The 20,619-nt window shown below is 40.8% G+C and overlaps 1 protein-coding gene across 1 annotated transcript in view; it reads right to left on the bottom strand.

Annotated features, from left to right (window-relative positions):
* The window catches only part of SORCS3 (sortilin related VPS10 domain containing receptor 3), a 288,897-nt gene that overhangs the window by 74,553 nt on the left and 193,725 nt on the right, over positions 1–20,619 (bottom strand). Inside the window, exons 6-7 of the mRNA XM_027738740.2 lie at positions 15,452–15,516; positions 8,466–8,584 (exon numbers count right to left, since the gene is read on the bottom strand). Coding sequence (XP_027594541.1) covers positions 8,466–8,584; positions 15,452–15,516 — 184 coding nt within the window. The remainder of the gene's footprint in view (positions 1–8,465; positions 8,585–15,451; positions 15,517–20,619) is intronic.

Genomic DNA, 20,619 nt, shown 5'->3' on the forward strand with positions numbered 1-20,619 from the left:
AAACACTCTATCAGTATTGTAACGGCATCCTGGATCTGTGTTCTCCAATTCCATAGGGAGCCCTGGCATCCCTCTTCACTGCTTTAACTTTAGGTTCCTTTTCTCCTTCTCGTGGGCATAAAATCCCCTAAATCAAATTATGGCTTAAAGCACGGAGGAGTGATAACAAGGTCAGGAGAGAGGCTGCTCCATTCACACCCTTAACGAGGGATTTTGAGGTTCTTCAGAGCTGGCAACTGCCTAGGCCTTGCATAGGTTTGCCAGTATGAGGATTGAAAAGCTGTGCTTCCTCTCCTAAGCCTAACCAAAATGACAGTCACAAGAGATTCAGAGGGTAAGAACACATCTACATGAGCCTAGTGTAATGTGTTCTTTCTTGATTATCCACCATGGGCAGGAAAAACCATCTTCCGGATATTTCTGTGTACGGAGGTTCTCCACTGCTCCAGCATAAATCCCATCACGATAGCTACCATCTAGTCTGAATTCCCTCCCTGTGGCTTCCATTAATATAATACCTTCTGCACAGCCATTAAAGCAATATGCAATTACTGAGTGTGCCATGGGGACACACAGATCAGTGTTTCTGTGTGCAAAGCACCCTCAAGCTGCCTGGTAAATTCAGCAGGCATGTTTGAAAACATGCCACTTTCTAGAGTGGCAGACCCATCAGAGAAAACTGGCTAAGACAAAGGAGCATTTATTATACTAGTCCAATCCGTGTTCACCTCCCTCTCCCTTCAGAGCTATGATGACACAGCTATAGCAGAATAATCTTGAGTGAAAATACTGCATTTGTTTTAAAAGCAACTCCTGCAGAAAATGTGCACAGTTACACCATAACATGAGCCACATCAGAGCTGCAGGTGCACATTTCCCACACAGAAACCAGCTTAAGAGAGGAGCATAAGTGTACACATTATAGCTCTTTTTGGAGGACTTCAGAGGAAACATATGGCTTTGCCAAGGTGACACTTTACATTTTCAGCTGATAAATCAGACAACGTGAGGGGAGGGGAAGAGAGTGGTAAAAGAAAGTACAGCACAAAAAAGCCTTAGAAGGAAAATCAATACAAATAAATAAATAAAGGAAAATGTTAATAATTTTTTATCAACAGATATTTAGGTTCAAGTTCCAAATCTGATATTTGGCACAGAAAAGATGAAACTGTGCTAGAAATGGATGAAATCACCCAGTAGTGAATAGGAAAGTAGCTAACTGCTTACTGCCTGTCTTGCTTTAAGAAGAGCTTTTAACTAGCATGTGGGACGCACTTGCTTTCATCTGTATGGATTAATTTCCCCCACTAGAGTGCTGTCCAGCATTTTAAAAAGGGGCAAGAGGAGATCAGCTGTAGCAGGCATTATTCACCAGTAAAACAGGTGTAATCGTGTTCATCATTTAAACGTCTTCATCCTATTAGTTTCATAATAAGCTTTTAATGATTCCTTCAATAAAAGACTCAAAAACCAACCCTTACAAGCTGGAGAGTGCTTCATTGTCCCGCCAAACCGTTTTCTCTACCATCGATTGCAAAGATAAAAATCAATCGTAGCTAAGCAGGGTGAAGTTAAAAATAAATTGCATGGATTGATTTCTGTTAAGACCTTTGGCTCCTAGTTAATGGAGGAAAAAATGGAGGAAAGAAATTTATATTTGAACATGGTGTATTTAGTTTCTATGAAAATAAAGAGAAGGCTCCATACTGGGAAATCAGAGTTTAATTTCTCCCCTCCTATCTTGTTTCACTGCTGAGAAGTTTCACATTAATTTAAAAAAAAAAAAATTCAAAACCCCCTTCCTTTATTCCTAGGGAAATTTACCACTTATTTAAGTTATTAAATAGATAGCTTGAGAACAGAAGTCATGAATCCTTATGAATTGGTATAATCTCAGCTGTGGCTGCTGGTTGAAGTCTACTCACCTGATAATTGACTTCAGTCAGCAAATACGCTCATTTAACCTAGCCTTAAATACCTAATAAACTTGAAACGTACACACATTTCCTACTAAACATAAGCACTTCTGAGTTTTTCTAAACAACCAGTATTAGTACTAAACTACTTCTCTGATCTGAGCTTAGCCATATATAGCTCATAGAACTAGGAAAATTTTTTCCCTCCTCTAAAACCTGAAAGATAAATGTTCCTCCACCCCAATTCTAATATTATAAATAGTAAGTATTTTTCTTTTTATTGAGGCTGGGGAAAAAAAGTTATCATAAATATATCCACTTTAAAAAAAACAAAATTCGATTCAGATAAAAAGAAAGTCTACAGATGTCGTTTTACGTCAAATGACTTCAGTTGAAATTTTTGGACACACTCTGATGAGACTCATCCAATAAAAGAAATATTATCCACAGGTTCTGTAAGAATCTATCAGTGATTGTGGGTGAATATGATGAATACTAGCATCTGCATATGTTTTAAGGAGACTTTCTGATGCAAAAGAAGATCAAATTGGTTCAACAACTTTTGGCAGAAGTATTTGCTCCTCTGAGCCAGAGGAATTATTCAAATGTGCACTGTAAGGCTCCCACTCAGCTGAACCACACAACAACATCTGGAGAAATTTTGGGTCTGCTCATTCTCACTGATAGTGGTGAACAAGCAGATATGCTGCTTGCTGTGCAACTCCCTGAATTAGGCAAAAGTCTTCTAAACTCATAATTACTTCAGAAAGTGAAGAAGAGACAGATAAAAGATCAGAATAAAAGTAGAGCATTTTGACTTAAACTTTCACTTTCCACATGTAATTCCTACAATTCCCACAAGAATCACAGGCTGCTTCTACAGTCCTGCACGTGCAAGATGTGAATAACCACCATCCCCTCTTCCTAAATGTCAATGCCATAGACCCCATCACATTCAGGAGGATTATAAACTACAACCAAGACCTTCTCTCTCTTCCCAGTTTCCCTCACCTCCTTTCTTCCTTCCTCACATCAACCCCAAAACAAAGGGTAATCAACAGAGCAACTTAGCTTTTTAGACATGAAACCATCATATGTCCCAGGACAACCTGACCTAAAGGAATCTGGAGTCAAGAGAAAGCTGTGCAGTTCCTAAGGTTCCCAGGAGACTGAATCACAAATGAAATTACATAGAAAGCAGCCAAGAAAGCTTCCAGGGAGGAGAAGTAGCAGCAGAGGCCAGATGAGAGACAAGACACTCTTAGGAATTTTAACCTGCAGTTAAACACCTTCTTGAATTATGCCATGGGAATGAAAAGGGGAAGGGGCACCTGTGTTCCACTCTTTAAAGGAAAAGTGATAAGGTACTGCCTCTCAGAATTGCCTCTCTTGTTAATGGTGAAAAGCACTTTCCATTTAAAGTGGAAATGGAGGAGGGTCTGAAGCAAAAGGTCAATCCTTTTCAGTCAAAGTTTCAATCAAAGCAAGTATCATTCCTCGTCTTTAGGAGGTAACATCGGTAGTCAAAGACAGATCTGAGTGTGTTCATCTTCAAAGGCATTTGTTTGGTCTGCATCACCCCTAAATTCAAAACAGGTATCAGCTTCTTAGTCTCAGAGGACCAGTAGCTTTGTCACTGCCATAGAAAGTGCTGAAAGTCTGAGCTACAATTCAGATCAACTTCAGCTGCACTCTGTTGGGATAGCAGAGTCTGCACCATCCCAGAGAAAAATAAAGACATAAAAAACAACTGAGACAGGTATTGATCACCCATCCACACATCTCTGCACTGACTTAAAGCCAGCTCAAATCAAAAAGGCCAAAGTTACCCTGAGGGTCTCCAAGTGCTGACAGAGACAGAAGCTTTAGAAAGGAATGGGAACGATGATAACCACGTGCTGAACTAGACGGGTATAATCTCTGGGAGAAAAGCCACACACTGAAGGGTTTATACAACACAACAAGATTAATAGGGGGATGGAAACATATTTATGATACCTACATCTACAACTGGGGGAAAAAAAAATTCCTTTATGATCTTGTGAGTACACCCAAAATCTTACCCATCCTATTTCTAAGTCTGTCAGTTCCAATCTCTTAAAGAAATAGTGCCTCTCCCTGTAAACATTGTCTCACATCCTTAGGCCACCAGAGCCATAAAAGCAGTAGTGCCAGCAATCTTCATGTCACACATGTTGAAGAGTTTAATCAGTATTATTGTCCCTCTCCTGATACCTAGGGTGTGAAAATATAGTCCTTACAGGGGTCTTCACCAGTGTGTTGGGAATGTCATCCATCCCTGCTAGCAGCTAGGCTTGTCCAACGTGGGATTCCAGCCATCCAGCAGAACCACTGAGCCATTGCACCTGAGAGAGCTTGCACACAGCCTTTGGGTAACTGGGAACAACTACTTTAACTTAGCAATAATTAGCTTTCTATGGCAGCCATAAGTTTTCCCACATTAATGTTGCTTTCTGTGGAATCCACTGTCCCAGAGCAAAGCTGATTCCCAGTGAATGTGTTCCCTTATTCACACCCTTTGGAATTCTCAGACAACAACAAATAAGTGCCACTGTACTGGGACTTTTTTGGTCCAGGCTCCTCACTCCCTTTATGAGTGATGATATTTGCTCATGCTTTCTTGCATTTTCAGTGGAAAATTTTCATCTGTTGGCAAGGAAAGATACACAGATCATTCCTGCTCTCCTCTTTAGTCTTTAAAGAACTAAGTAGCACTGATGTTGTTTGTTTACTTACAGGAAAATAAAAAGGTTTTCTCCAAACAATGCTTTCTCTCTCAAAATAAAATTTCCTGAAAATAATCTTCATTTTCATTAAAGCCTATGGCATTTTTGACTCTTTTCAGCAACCTGAGCAACTCCATTAGAAACCCTGATACAAGACTTGCTTCCACAGAATTCCCTCTGTGGTTTATTTTTTAACATTTAAATTCTCCAAAGTATCAATATTCTAGATTCATACATAAACCAAGACTATCCCTGATCCCTGTGTTTCATAATGTAGGCTCTGCACATGAGAATACTATAGCAGTTCTGGTCATTGTCAGGAAATCAGATCTTTTAGGCAGTTGCAGGTTATCTCTGCACATAAGTTTAGAAAGTGATACTTTCTTAGTAGCAAGTACTCAAAGGTACCAACAAGGAAAGATGTAGTACAGCCATAGAGAATGGCACATTACAGATATGCAGAAAGCATGGGCTTCACTGGTGCACAGACATGTAATTGAACATCACTGATGCTGACCTTAAATGGCAGAGTTGGTCATCAAATTAGCTCCTTTTTGGTATAGTAAATAAGTCCAGATATATTCCACGGTTTTCTCATAATAAATTACCTGTTTTGCAAGTTGTATGAATTTTAAGTATTAAAAGGAGGGCAGGATTTACTCTTAGTGTAGCAATTTATGCAGCATTATCCAATCCAATCTTAGTGATGTGCTAGGCACTCCTAAATAACTATTGATCAATCAAATAGAAAGTCAATCAATAAATTCTGAGTGAACACCTACTGTTTTATTCATAAGAATTCTTCCTACTCTCTCTTAGTAGCTATTTCTTTCTTCCTTCCACATTATCTTTTACGTCTTTCCTCATGGGCTATGTTATTTAACTCTTTTGCCTGGTAACCAGTCACAGTCTTTTCAAACTCTCTTCATGGACAAGATATTTTCAAGTAGAGAATCATTCTCATTTTCTTTATTTGTACTGTACTTCTGCAGGATCCTTTCAGAAGTGCTGCACAACAGGAATCATTGATTTATAAAGGCATTACAACATTTTCTTTTTTCTTCTATTCTGTTTTATTCATTATGCACCATTTTCTTTGAGTGCACAGTTACACACGTTAATGCTTCCCAGGAATCTTACACTACAGGCCTGTTCATCAACTTGATTAGAATGGATATTCATGAGTAAATAACTGTATGCAGATAATCTAAAACATTGATATCAATAGCTGGGATTTATCTTCCCTAATTTTAGCTGTCAAATATTTAGGGGTCTTTGCTAAGCTATGCTTAGGTTCCTTCTAATATTAATGAGAAAGACATATTCCAAGAGAGATCTATCTCATCTTGAAATAGGTGAAATGGGATAAGGTAAATTGCCCCGAAGGTTTTGATCTCTTTAGAGGAAAACTAACTATGGATTTAGACTAAAAATCTGCTGGTTTAATGACAAAATTTAAAAGAAACAAATTCCTCTCTCCACTCCAAGACATTAGTTCTGATTTGTTCCAGCACAGAAAGATCAGAACTCATGCACCAATCCTTTCTGCAGCTATTAAACCTCACTAGGTTCTTAACATTTAATTTGATATTTATTTATTCATCTCTGCCTAGTATTTGAAATTCTAAAGACCTGGCTCCCATACTTCTGTCCAAGATTATCCAGACTGAATGATACGCATGAGACGTTGCACACAGAGTCGATCTGACACATCCCAACTACATCACACGGCTTGTAAGCCTCATACATCCAGGACATATCAGCAGTCCTACATATGCACCGAGCAAACACTCTGCATAGTCCATCGACTCTATGCTGGACACAGTGGATTTAACACCCCTTCAGCTCAGAGAGGTGTGTGCTGTGAATCTGAAGTGTCTGCGTGTTACTTGAGCACCACATGGACTCAGTCCATGCCCAGTTTCTGCAGCCACTTTTGCCAGGCTGCTGGACAGTCAGAAACCCTGCAAGTGTGATACCGAAAAGAGTGAAAGGGTTTGACAACCTGTGAATGGAGAGTCTCCTGCCCAAAGCAGCGAAATGCTCTGTTTGTATATGTAACAGTTTTTAAAGGTGCGGGGATGTAATTTTCAATTCAAACACCCATTAAGCTACAGTAAAACATTACTAAGAATAGTCAAGGCACTAGAATATCACATATATACATATATATGTATACACACACATGCATTTTTTTTTAACTTGAGGTAGTTAGCAGCTATTAGCTTGAGCTACTCACTGCTAATTTGAGACGGAAGAACACACACATACCAGGCCCATGTCCGCACTTTGAGATCAAGATTCTAAAGAGAGCAGCCTTGTTTTAACACAGGTGAGAGTTGTGGAATGAGAAACATCTGTAAGGCATCATTGTAGCCTTAAAGAACTGGGTGTTCCACAACACCCTCAGCCACAGACATAAACCGCCAGATTAAGAGAGTGTCTCTAAAATACTTATTGGAGAGTAGAGCATTTATTCATTGGAAAGCCACTGCCTCTAGTCAAATCATGACTTACTAAGGTTGCAAAACCTGCATTCACAGTGTTTTCTAGCAGCAGGTTTTCCCCATGATACCAAAGGAAGCAGTAGCAGGCTGGGTTTCATGGGGGATTGAGGGGAACTGTGGCTCCCATTGCAGAAGGTCACCTCCAGAGCAGTAGACTCCCCTATTCACAGAAGAAGCCTGCCAATGTTACTCAAGTGCATGCAGTTTTCATACTGCAGTCCTCCCGGGGCATAGAGATCCAGTCCTCCACCTAATGTCAGCACAGAATTATCAGCCTTCCCATTTAAACTCCCATTTATAAGAAAATCTCACAATAAACAGAGCAAAACTTTCTCATAATTTGGATACAGTCAGGAAAAACGTTCCCCCAAGGAAATAAAATAGGAGCTTAATGGAACCCAGTCTTGCCCAAAAAGGGAAGTGTACGTCTTTTTAGTACCACCTGAATCAAGGCTCCACCTCATCCCATTTCGTTCCCACTGCTTCAGCATTGGTGACAAGCAGGTAGCATCATCCTGCCTGTAATCTCTGTGTCTCCTGAGCTTCCTACAATCTGGAATCACTGCAGTCTGGGTCCCAGTTTTCACCCAAATGGTACATCTTCAGGAAGTATTCTTACATACTGTACAGTTCATCCTCAGACTTCCACAGATACGAAATGGGGAGAGATGGCATAGTTCCATCCACCCTGTGTATTCTCAAAAAAATCTCAAAAACAAGTAGTTTCTCATTCAATTTCTGTCACATTCTCCTCATCTCTAAAATCATCACCAACTAGCTGACAAAATTACAGCCATCTTTCACTTTGAAGTTGCCCTGTAACATCTTTTTTTTTAATCTTTCTGCTATTTTTCCTCCTACTACAAATTTTTGTTCACTCCATTAGCATTAGTTGACTGTCAAATCAGCATAAACCTTTCCTGTTGTTAAAATAATCACTCACATCTTTCCTTTGTTCTTCTCTGTCCTCTTCAATTCATCAATAGCTTCCTTGTATTTTACACATAGCCATAAAAATAGCACGTTAGAGTTTCTGTGAAAACCATGGACCCTTGATGAGTGAACTTTAAAATATTCACCATAAGACATTTATAGACATAAGACAAGTGATGAGCAGAGAGATCAAATGTTTTGCCCCAGACTGCACAGCCAATCTATAGAAGGCAGATGTAGACTCCCAGCTCTTATGACTTGTGGTCCCATGTGTTGGTCCTAAGAATATGCTTCCTCTCTTGCACAGAAAAAATGCCTTGTGCAGGCAGCATTCATGTCATGTTTGCATCAAGCCAACATACCTGGATGAAGATATATTCATCCTGAACAACAAGGGAGCTGACATCAATGGAGCGCGAAAATGGCCCACTCCTTTTGGTCTCTGAGCACTCTTGGATCCGACAGGTCAAATAGTGGGTGTCTGTAATGGGAGAATATGTACACATGAGAAAGGCCCAGGTAGGAGCCAGTTGTCTGACAACATCAGCAGCAGCTCAAAAAAAAGGTCTCTGAAGGGAAGTCTAAACCTCATCTCCAGCTATATAGATGTTATTCCATGATCTGCCCCCAGCCTTTAGCACAGTAACTGCTCTCTCTTAAGTCAAGAATTCACCACACTTGAACATTCGCCATTCATCCCCATTCTGCAGACTTCAATCTCAGGAGACTGAAGTTCAAACCATAAATGGATGTTACCAACCTTCAATGCATCAGAAAGCTGATGGTGAGTCTACGTGGAGCAGAAGAAGATTTCAGAAGCCATTCAGGTAGAATTTACCAGTTTCAATACCCTGCTGGGACTTATATCCCTGTCCTCCCTCTGAAATACCCTGGCCTTGGTGACTGGTTTTAGTTGTGGTAGTAACACACACACACACACATACACACGCACAAAAAGAAGCCCAAACCAACACTATTAAGTTTAACTTATTTTGCTGTGAAAATAACAAGCATCTCCCAAAATTAAACCTTTATAGCCAACACAGACTAGGTATGAAAATGCCATGTACATGAAATAGCATGACCAGTTAAGAGTCCTAGTAGTAGTTATATGCACTGCAAGAACCAACAAATGCTTCTGAACAGAAACAAGATGAGAATACCATCATACCAGTGGGATTTTGTCAGGCCTTGGCATTGCTTGAGAGGAGGAACTGGACTGGGAGAAGAGTATGAAGATAACAGAAGGCAAAGGCAGACATATAGAAAGTTGCAAGAAGAGACGTGCTGATCTCCAGCAAGTTGACAGGGGTTACAGGGAATTAAGCATTATTTCACTCAGGCTAAGAAAGGACTTCATGAAAAGAACAATGAAAGCATTGTGTCTCTGGATGTATGTAGTCTAAATATGCCCTCTCTGCTTTTCAACTGCTCTTCTGAAAACTGCAAATTAGGGAGAAAAAGAAAATACTACTAAGATGACAGCTGCAGTGATAAAAGGGTCATATCTTTTACACTGCAGCACTTCTACAGGCTTCCTAGATTCAAGTGCTTGTTTTCTTTTCTACAAAGGGTGAGGACAGACCATCAACGAAGAAAACAGCAAGTTTATAAAGGCTGGGGTGAGCCTGGTGCTGTGATTTTGGTTTACGACAGAACCCTTTAACATGAATCTTGTCAGACAGATCCCAAAATGATAAAACAGAAGTTTAAAAGGACTGTACTTGCCTAGCAAAGCTGCTTACAGGATTCTATGTACCAAAAAACCTGCTACTGTCCTTAGTTTGTGTCCTTCCAGTGACAGCAAAATGGGGTTCAGTGGAAAGTTCTGGGAGGCACGACCCAAATGATAAGACTCAGCTAACTGCCTTCCCAGATTCTAAGACTAGATTCACAGACTGATAGTTTACTCTTTCATTGTCTTGTCCCATCAACACTCTTAAGAATGCAAAAAGAATGCAAGTCAGAGGTATTAATAATAAAAATAATAATTAAAAAAAAGATAAATTGTCTAAAAAGGTCACCAACTACAACCAAGCTTTAACCTAACAAAGGTTCACACCCAACCTCCTAATGGCTGAAGTCCCATGTTTGAAGGCTGCAGATCTGGTTCTGGGTTGAGGCATTGGGGATTCCAGGTTAATAAGAGCTACATGGCTGATTCAGAGCAGTTGCATAGGTCTGATGCAGTAATGAAATCGTAGTCCCACTGAGAATGCTAAAGCAGCAGAAAATGTTGCTGGTGCCAGCTCAGAGTATCTGGAGATAATTAAAGTGTATGGTGAAAAATATCTGACCCAGAGACAGTGCCAAATAACCAGAGTATCAGAGTTGTATTTTCTCCCAGCATAAAATACCAGCAGCAGTGGAGAGGTCAGACTTTGGCATAAATTAAGGTTCTTCATCAACTGACATATATATACACCCTTGGTCCAGAGCTGCCATTTAGTTCCTCAACATGGAATCTAAGGAAATTTTGCAGTGGATAAAAGCAACTTCTCAGAAAACAAGAGGGTCTTATATGCTGCTACGCTACCCAAAGAGATCTACAGACATGGCTTGTTCTTTGAGGTAGCTCTAAAATTAGGTAGAACAAGGAGGAGAGGTCAGGAGGCATATTTTTAGAAGCTCATTGCCTCCAGTATATTCTCCCACACAGTAGCCTGGATATTCTTATCCTTCCAAAAAGGGGATAATTTGCTGCTGCTGAGTGACAGAATGGGAAGAGGAATAAAAACCTGTCACAAATAAATGCAGATAAATCACAAGTGTTGACATGACAACAAGCTTCCTGCCTATTGGGAAATGTGTCATTTTGAGTGTGTTACACCAGCAATCAAATATACTTGAAGAATGACACCTGATTAATATTCACAAGAAGATGGTGTTAAAGAAGGGGGGTAGCTCACTACCCATTTTCCATTTTGTCTCTTGCTTTATTTATTTATTTATTTTTGTGTATTTTACAACACAAGGTCTATGAAAAAAACAAAACCCCACAGACAAAAAAATTATCTTCAAATCTGTCTGCTTTAGGATACCAAAAAAAGTTCAAGTCTTGTGGTTTTTTTCTCCTGCATTAAGGAAAATGAAAAATAATGTCCTTTAAAATATGTTAAAAAATCAGGTAAAAAATATGACAGCACCCAGTTTGGTTCCCATTTACACTTTGAGTGTGCAACTCAAAGTGAGAAACATTCCCAAGTCCTTGCTCAAGTTTCTTAAAGAGTATGATCCCTTCCTGAGCTATGGTCCCATTCGCAGAAAACATCTTCCCTTAGATAGAAAGTACAGCATCCCTCAACAAAAATCTCAATTAAGAGAGAAGAGGGCATCCTAACTTCCAAGTTGTTATCTCCCTTTCCTCCAAAATGAGGTGATTTTTCACCCCTCTTTTGCACAGTCACAAAGAAAAAGGACGTCCACTCAGAAGGACAGGTGACATGAGCCCAAGCCATGCCTCTAGAGCCTTACTTACTTTCACTGGGAGATATGTGTCTTAAGGGAGATTGGGGATTATTTCCAATGTCCCATGCAACACCAGAAATAAAGGGTTTGGGTGTTTTGGCTTTGGTTTTGGTTTTTTTTGAGTGGGTTGGGGTTTTTTGTTTCCTTTGGGTTTTTTATTATGTTCTACTGCAAAAGGAGTTGAAAAGAGCTCCCTACTTCCCAGACAGCACCAAAGCTTTTCATGCTTTTAATCAACATCCAGCTACTTTCTCAGCTCATCTGTGAAGGCGGCAATATGGACATCAAACATCCTGGAGTGCTTGCTGCAGCTCAAATCCCAGCATCCACACCTCCACACAAACCCTTCCCACATCATTTAGGATTAGGGAATGGCTTTCGCAGATGTACAGCCATTTTCCAGTTGAGGAGCTTGAACTGCCTCCTCACTGCCATTTAACACAGTCTCCCATCTTGAGAATTTGGAGTGTATTTTTACCCTTTTAGAAGTGATAAAACCAAAACAATTTCTTGAAATTTGAAGTGATAAATGGGTGAGATAAGCTAAGCCACTATGTCTCCTCTTTGCCTGCCAGCCATGCCAGCTTTGGCAGGAAGCAGGAGCACCAGAGGCTCTCTCTGGTGAGTACCACCCAAAGATGTGAGTCCCGGAAGGGAGGCTGTGAAACAGTCAAACCTGTCACCGTACTGAAGGCTGCAAAGGGGCTGTGTCACAATTACCTGTGTGCAGTTAACTGTGGCTTACAGAGACACAGGACAGCAAGTCCTGCTGCTTCCTAGCAGCATTATAAGGCAGCTGAAAGCAAGGATGGCTGACCAGCATAGCTAACAGGAAGAAGGGCTGCTGATGGTACAAGTTGCACTGGCACACTGGCTCAGCTTCAGTCAGGCCGTGGTGCCAGGCAAGACTTCAAATCAAACACTGCTAGTGAAGGTTTCCATGGGAAGGAGAAAAAACTCACTGGCCTCAACAATTTTGCCCCTGAAGGAAAAGAGTATTTAGAAATGTTGACAGTATTGTAAATTGCTTTCCAGGAATTACTTACCCTGTTTTATCTTACTGGTTAGCATTTTCCCCCCCTCTCTTTCCTTTAACTCAAAGCCTGTTTATTGCACCATATCTGTGAGTGGGGAGATTAGCTCACTGAACATCAGAAAGTTTAATATATCCTTCCCAGGAATGCTGGTGGGTGCTTGTGTAAGTGTATTCATAATAGTTCCCTTGCATCTAACCCTGTCCTTGCTGCTGCCTATTACACCCAGGCAGAAGGTACAATGCCCAAGGCTCCTACATGTTTTTATAATTTAAAAATGCAAGCCTTGATTATTATTCTGCTACAATAGCTCTGCCAAGATGTTGGAAAAATGTGAAAAACTTCATCTGCTACAAAAGACATGAATAGTTTGAGATCAGATAGGCACTGGAATTATCAGCATCTTGCAAATATTTAAGGAGATTAGACACTGGGGAAGATGGTTTTTTCAGAGACACAACCATTCCTAATGACAGGACAGACAAAACCATGGGGCAAGATATTTTGAAGGACAGACATCAAGAGAGGTGAACAGGACTTCCACCTCCCAGCTCCACGAGCTTATTGATAACCCTGACTCATTTACAGACGAATGAGATTCTACCATGCCCCCCAACCTGTTCCAAGCTCCAGTGTCTGAATTGCTATTAGATAGGTTCGTGAATCCCATTACTGCTAAAAGAAAAAAAAATTAAAAATAATAATTTTTTAAAAAAATCAGGTTCAGAAGTCTATTCCTAAATACCATTTCCCTTTCTCCCCACCACTTTTTCTCTTCACATTTTTTTTAAATAAAAAGTATGGAGAAATACAGAAGAAGAGGAAAGAAAAATACCCCATCTAGAAGAATCATGTATTTTTCGAGTAGCCAGTGACACTGAAGGCATGGATTCTTTTCCCTGAATTGAACTGACCAATGGGAATACTTAAATCCATATCTGTTAATGCATCAAATAAGTGACTGAGCCATCAGACTGACCTAAGAGGCATTAAAGAAGCCTATCCTTCCTTCTCTACACTACTGAGGAAAACTTTAATCAGAAACTTTCTGATCAAGAGGAAATAACTGCAGGGGCCCATTTTCCACCAGGTAGAAGTGCCTCAGCCATTTCACTGAGCACATGAAAGCCCAATTTGGTTACAGAGCTTACTGGGAGAAAAGTTCAGCTTCCCATTCCTAGGCACACAGAGCTGTACCATTTCACACCAGCTGAGGCTATAGCTGTGAGGCAGTTGCTGCTTTGTAACACAAACTAATATAGTTTCAAGCCTTAAAAACTCTAATTGGAACAACACAGTTCTTTTGTGCTGTGCTTGGCTGGGAGAGGAGTCATTTTGGTGCTGTGCCCCAGTGGTACCTGCCAGCAAGGCCAGCACAGCCCGACGGGTCTCCGCTGTGCCTGCTGGGATGATGGCCTGAAAAGGGGCTGTTTTGCTGACACTACTGGTTAAGTCTGACTTTCAGCGAAACCCTCAACACCATTACCTGCAAACTTCAAAATGCTGCATTTATATATTAAAAAAAGAACAAATAGCAAACCCCTGAGCAAACAAGACCTGAAGGAAGATAGCTGTCTGCAAACTGGGGACACATCTTTAGAAAAAGCATTTACATCCCTGAGACATCCAATATTCAAATAGCTGGGTGAGAAAGTTTAAACTTAGTTTGAAAACAGACTCCATCAGCAGTTTGTTTTACTTGCTTTTGGCCACTTCTCCCAGCATCCCTGCAGCAGCACACACAGTAGCAAAGGCACTGAAGATGCCTCCCTACCTTGTCCACCCACCTGCCGGCCTGTTTTGCTTTTTCCACATATTCAACAAACAGCTGTCACCTCTGAGCTTTTATTGCCTGGTTATTTATTCAGCTGCCATCACTAAATAGCAGTGGGAGGCCTGTGAGTGATTTTAGGAGATCCACAACCTCAGAGAAGCCACCTTGATAGACAGGAGCTTGTTCACTCAGCATCTGGCCTACGCAGTGCTTGACTAAAACAGGAAATTTTGCAACCAACAAAAATGAGGCTTTTTCTTCCCAGAAATCCTCTAAAACCTCAGTCCTATGCTGCTTTTATGAACTGTCCCTGTACTGAAAAGGGACACTTGTCCCATTGCTCCCATTTACTCCCACTGGAGTAAAGTTCCACACCAGGAGCAGATGCATTACTATGCTGTGGTTCCTGAGAGAAATATCTAAAACACTATCTGTATCTGATACTGTCCTTCCTAACTACATAGGAATCCATTCTACTACAAATGTGACTAGATTCCTTTCAGTGAGGGGCTAAGAAATGTTTTTCTGTTTCCTACTTCAGATCCAGGCATCTTTCATGGCCTTTAATGTTTTAGTATGGAACACCTATCCACACTTTATAAGCAAAACTAAAAAATACTTTCAATACAAGACACAGGGACAAAGTGACATCCTGACGAGAGGATAAGTCTGACTGCAGGCAATTTCTTAAATTTCCGGGTACAATCCAGCTCTTTTGAGCACCTCTGGAAATGCACAAAGGCTGCAGGGCATAGTAGAGGTATCCCATCTCTTTATGAGTCATGTAAACTACATGATACCGAAACAGCTAAATAGGGAACAGAATAGATGGGTCCTTAGCCCAACAGATTGTGCTTTTGCCCACTCCCTCCAAGGACACAAGCCCTGCAGCCAGTGACTTTCCTCAAATGGGCTGAGGATAAGAATATGCCTCACATCAAACCCCCATGACCCACATATTTCCTACCAATTAAAATGTAAATAGGAAGATAAAATGAGTAAAGTGACTTTTCATAACCACTCCATTCTTGGCTCAAAGGCCACATTTTTAGCATTGTCTGCAGGCACTCACGTCCATCAGCTGCCCGGGCTTCCATGTGCACAAGGTCAGGCTCTTTATCCAAACCGGTCACTGACCTGGGAGGAGAGAGAAAGACAAAGAAGACAGCCAGTTAGCTGAAAGGCTGCAATCAGACGGAGAGATGGTGAGGGAAAACAAAACCAGTCCAAATCTATCTTGTGACACCTGGTATGTAGGTCTCTACCTTCTACCACAGAATCACAGAATGTTCTGGGTTGGAAGAGATCCTCAAGGGTCATAAACTCCAACTCTTAAATTAGTTGAATCCACAACCTTGGTGTTAATTAGCACCATGCTTTAACCAAGTGAGCTAGTCTCAGGATCACTACTAACTTGTCTCCTTTGTGTTTCTACTCAGACCACTCTCAGGGACCCTATAACTTCCCAGGCGTGGGTGAGTGATCCTGCCTGTCCCTTGTCTACAAGATCAAGACTAGTATGATCGTTCTTGTGGTGAAAAAGAGAACTGGCTCCAAGACCCAATAAAATCAGATGAGGGCACAGCAGCCTCACGTTTATAGAAAGCAAATTGGAAGGAGGTTTTATTTGACTGAATATGACATGAAAGACCAAGTTTCCTGATTTGCCCCTGGTTTGCTGGGCAAACTTGCAATTGTTCACCTAAGTTTCCCCTTCTTCAAAAGAAAAACAATGATGCACATATGGTGAATTTCTGATTTTAAAAAAGTGAGAAAGTGTTCATTATTCACCACATGAACCCATGCCACAGCCCTTTATAATCATGAAACAAGGCATGATGAGTTTCTTTAATCTCACTAGTTGAAACTCAAGCACCTCAAGTCAAATCCTCCTGTGCATTGTTATTTACTCCCTAAAAATGTTTTTCCAAGCACATTAAAAAGATACTTCTCCTCCTGGCAGAGGAAAAGTCAAGCTCAGAACAGAAATGTTATTATTAGTGTCCTGGCTGATAAGAATCTCTGGGAGATGAACATTTAGTCCTAGGAATGGCTCGTAGGGGGAAAAAAAATCCATAGATGTCCACGTGATTTATGGAGCTGCTTCTCCTGAGTTAACCAAAGGGTTAGATTAAAAAGGGACAACGACAAAGATCAGTTTCTAATTTGGTGGGAGCTGAATTTGATACAGTAGATTGTAAATAATAGATTCCCTCCAAGCTAGCCAACATTCAGAATTCCCTAATGTTCTGAAAACATTTTTTATCACAATCTGTTGATGCTTCCATCCTTGGGGCATCAACACTAAAAAAAAAAAGAAAAATAAAATAAAAAAAAATAAATAAACCAAACAAGAAAAAAACCAAACAAAATACAGATGTTCTGATACATTTTTGGATTCTTATAGCTGCTGAAGCAATGACAAACATACAAATGTGCTGGAGTTCAGCTAAGATCAGCCAGTGCTGCAAATGTCGAAATAACTACAGTATGACCCACTGGGCAGGTAACTGAAACTGGCATCACTTGCTAACTAGAGCACCACATCGACAGTGTGTCCATTCACAACACCCTGAACTGCAGCCAAAAAATACCAACACAATAAAGCAAAGCAGCACAGGCAGATCTTTCATCCTTCCACTCCCGGTGAGAAATAGTCTGCTCCTTAATCGCTACCATCAGTTTCAGGGTGATCCCACAAGGAAGAAAGTACTGTCTGTTATCGGTAAGGATGCCAGAATGGGCCTGAGTTCCTGTGGCCATGTAATTATCAGGGTCAAATCTTCCCAAAATCTGGACACAGTTAAAAGTGACAGTAGGACAAATAAAAATTCCTTTAAATGTCAATGAAAAACATTATGGTGTGCAGCAACATTATTTCCCAGCATATAGAGAAAGGGCACACATCTGTCTAGTGCATAGCAGAAGTTTTCTGTCTTTTACAAATTAGTAGCACTAATTGTTGTAATTTCAGTCATTCATCAACCTTGACCCTTACCTATGACATGCCAATAGGGGCAGAGGTACATGCCTATCATCCTATCTATCCATCACAACTTTATCAATTCCAGCAGTTTGAGGTAAATGTTGGGAACACATTAGGCACCTGCCCTGCAGTCCTTCCCAACAGGTTTCCTGCTTAAATCCAGCCTTCCCCCTGGGCCTGCACACTCCAGGCATCCATCCTTCTGGAAGCCAGACACCAGCTTTCTACCCAGAGACATTTGCTGTGTCCTAATACCACAATGACAGGCAGCCCGGACACCTTCTGGATCCCTCCCTTCTAGAGGGAGGGGGCACTGTGTCTCCCTCTGCAGCAATGGGGCAAACCTACTCCTGGCCCAGGTAATAGGATACATCAGTTTGCCACAATACTATTCATTTTAAAAGGGACTATAATTAGAAGAACTTAAGTATATCCCAACAAAATCCAGAATACTCATTACAATTGTGCATTTGCATACACAGGCTCTGTGGATCTACTCATAATGCCTATTAAGTGTGCACCAGGGAATGAGAGGAGTCTCCTGAAACGTGTCATTCTAGCTTGAAGTTCCTTTGCAGTGCCATCTACTTGTTTCCTTAATTAGTTTTGACAAGCCTAATGATTCTTTTCATTACAACAATGATGACAAAAAAAGGACTAGCACACAGCACACCCTCTGCTCACCAAATACTACATTTCAAGTAGAAAAGTTCACAAAGCGATCTCCTGCAACCCAAAAGCAAGACAGGCTCTTGTTATCTGCAGACAGATAACAAGCCTGGAAAGTGATGCATTGGTCATCCTTCCTTTGCTCAAACCAAGTCACTCTCATGTAAAAGACTGATTGCAAAACAGATCCCCAATCAATGCTGTTTCTTCATGTCTCACCTCATGTCTGTTTTCACTGGCATAGCTTTGCTTTGCAGTGCTCTGACTCCTCCTGAATTCAGGTATTTTTAGTAAATCATCATTTTTCTGGAGGAGCTTTACATGAAGAATGCAAAAAAGTCAGCAGTGGAAAGAGCAAGATGTGAATGCAGGTCCTGAAGTACAGCTGCAAAAACACACACACAGACTGTAAAGCTACTCTTTTATCCCATGTTGTAATTTCTGTAGCATTGAGAACTCACTGCAACAACATCTCAGGTCTGGCAATACAGCAACAAAACAAGAGACACCTTCACAGCCTTATATTTTCTCGCACGTTATCTCTCTGAAGAACATTTGGAGGATGCACTGCTCAATACTATTTAAGCAACTAAAGCAAAACAAGGAGAGATGTCAGCATCCCCTGACTTTCCATCTCCCTAGTGTGTCCTTTATAACCAAGTGAAGCCCAAACAGTGGGGGGGCTGGGAAGGGGTATCATGGTATTCTGGTTGACAAACAGCTCTGTTCAGAGGCTTACAAAGACAGGAGTATTTAACAACACTCAGAAGCCTAAGGTAAGCCTGAAAACAGTTTTCCTGGCACATGGTCACTCCTCAGGATCCAGGCACAGCTCAGATCTGTGTTCTCTATGTACATGAACTCCAGACAGCAAAATCTAAACCAAGGTCCACAAAATACACCCATGTGTGCTGCTTTCTTAGGTTGGCATGGAGAGGAATAAAGGCTATCCTTTATGTGAGAAATCATGCTAAATCAACATCCTCCACCATCCCTATTCATTAATCACCCCTTGCATGAGAAAATGCTGAGAGGATGCAGGCACAAGTGACAGGAAAGGTCAGTTTTTCCTGCTGACATGTTCCCCAGCTGCTGCAAAAGCAGTTTTTGAAATGAAGAGCCTGCAGCCAGAATTGCAGTGGGTACAGGATCATTCGCCAGTTAAGAATTCAAATACCTCTGAATTCCACTAGAAGGAAGCAATTGTTACTTTTCCCCCTATCTCCTGCTGCTGCTTTTCTTTTTTATTCTCTTGGTAGCTCTTGATTTTCACAAGATCTTTCCTCCCTTCTTTTCAGAAGAGAATTGTGTGCTCTTGAAAGTTGAAGGATGGACAGGATCCTGGTAAGATCCTTATCTCTATCCTGAGGGAATATCATTGTGCTTGGATGCACATTTGCTAGGCTGCTCTGCTAGTATTTCATCTCTGACTGGGAGGGAGAGCAAGGAAGAAGGGCATTAGGAAAACACAGCACTCTGCACTGTAACTAGCTATTCCTGAAGCATTTTCATGTAAGATGCTATATACTCCAAAATTAAAAATGTTAACACATGCAAAGAAAGGAAAAAAAGAAAAACACAGACTTTCTAGGTTACCTACCTACTGCACACTCAGCTCACTTTTTCTATTAACTCTATTGCCTTTCTATGGAATAAACAACTTCTGCACTGTTTTCTACCCATTTTCCAGATATCAGGCATTTAATGGTGAAAGGTAGCATTGAGATTTAGCTACTCTAGCATCTTAGGTCAAAAATGCTGAGCAATTCCAACCACCTGCTACTGATCTTTGCTCCCTAAACCATCAATGGAGAATAAGAGATGCTCTATTCCTTCATCTCCTGGACTCAGCAGTCTGGGAGGTGTGAGTGGGTATCACTGATTGTGAAAAATATTTTTGTTAGGGATTTACAACAAGGTTAAAAAAAAATACATCCCAGGGTTCAGCCTTTTAAACTCGGTCTGGAATCTGCTGGACTGATCTTTTTGCCAGGGGTGTGTCTAGTTTCTTACCAATCAAGGGGGCATTCACCAGCTTTGAAAACAAAATCAAAACTTTTACACCAAATTGAGACTTTCCCAAGATGCTGACTAGAAAACTCATTTTTGCAGGTTAAGATGTCAGACTGAAGGCAATTGCCAATGTTCATGTAAACAGACAGAGGAAACAGATGGAGAGTATTTAGCAGGATGTTGTGCAGTAGATAAGGGCTAGAAATGGGAAAGGAACAAGGCACATTTATTGTGCAATAATATCTAAAGGGGGAAAACCTCATCCTTTTGCTGCAGGTAACTGCTGTCAAATTAGTGGATGTTGCCAATTAGTCTGCCGCAATTTTAATTCTACCCTTCTCCAGAAGTGAATAAATACTTCAGTGTTGTACCAGGCAAACAGTGCATGGGACTTTCACCCAAGCAACACAAGGGCAATGCCTATATGGACTTGTGGGAGCAAAAAGTAATCCATATAATTCCTGCTCAACAGAGTTGGAGCTTTTCCCATGGCACCATTGCTAAATTACACATACCTTTCAAAGATGGGACAACAGGCTACCTTCTTTATCTGACACTGCATCACATTTGTC

This window comes from Pipra filicauda, unplaced genomic scaffold, assembly GCF_003945595.2.
Source record: "Pipra filicauda isolate LSUMZ 115617 unplaced genomic scaffold, ASM394559v2 scaffold85_size2586006_pilon, whole genome shotgun sequence".
NCBI classification, from domain to species: domain Eukaryota; kingdom Metazoa; phylum Chordata; class Aves; order Passeriformes; family Pipridae; genus Pipra; species Pipra filicauda.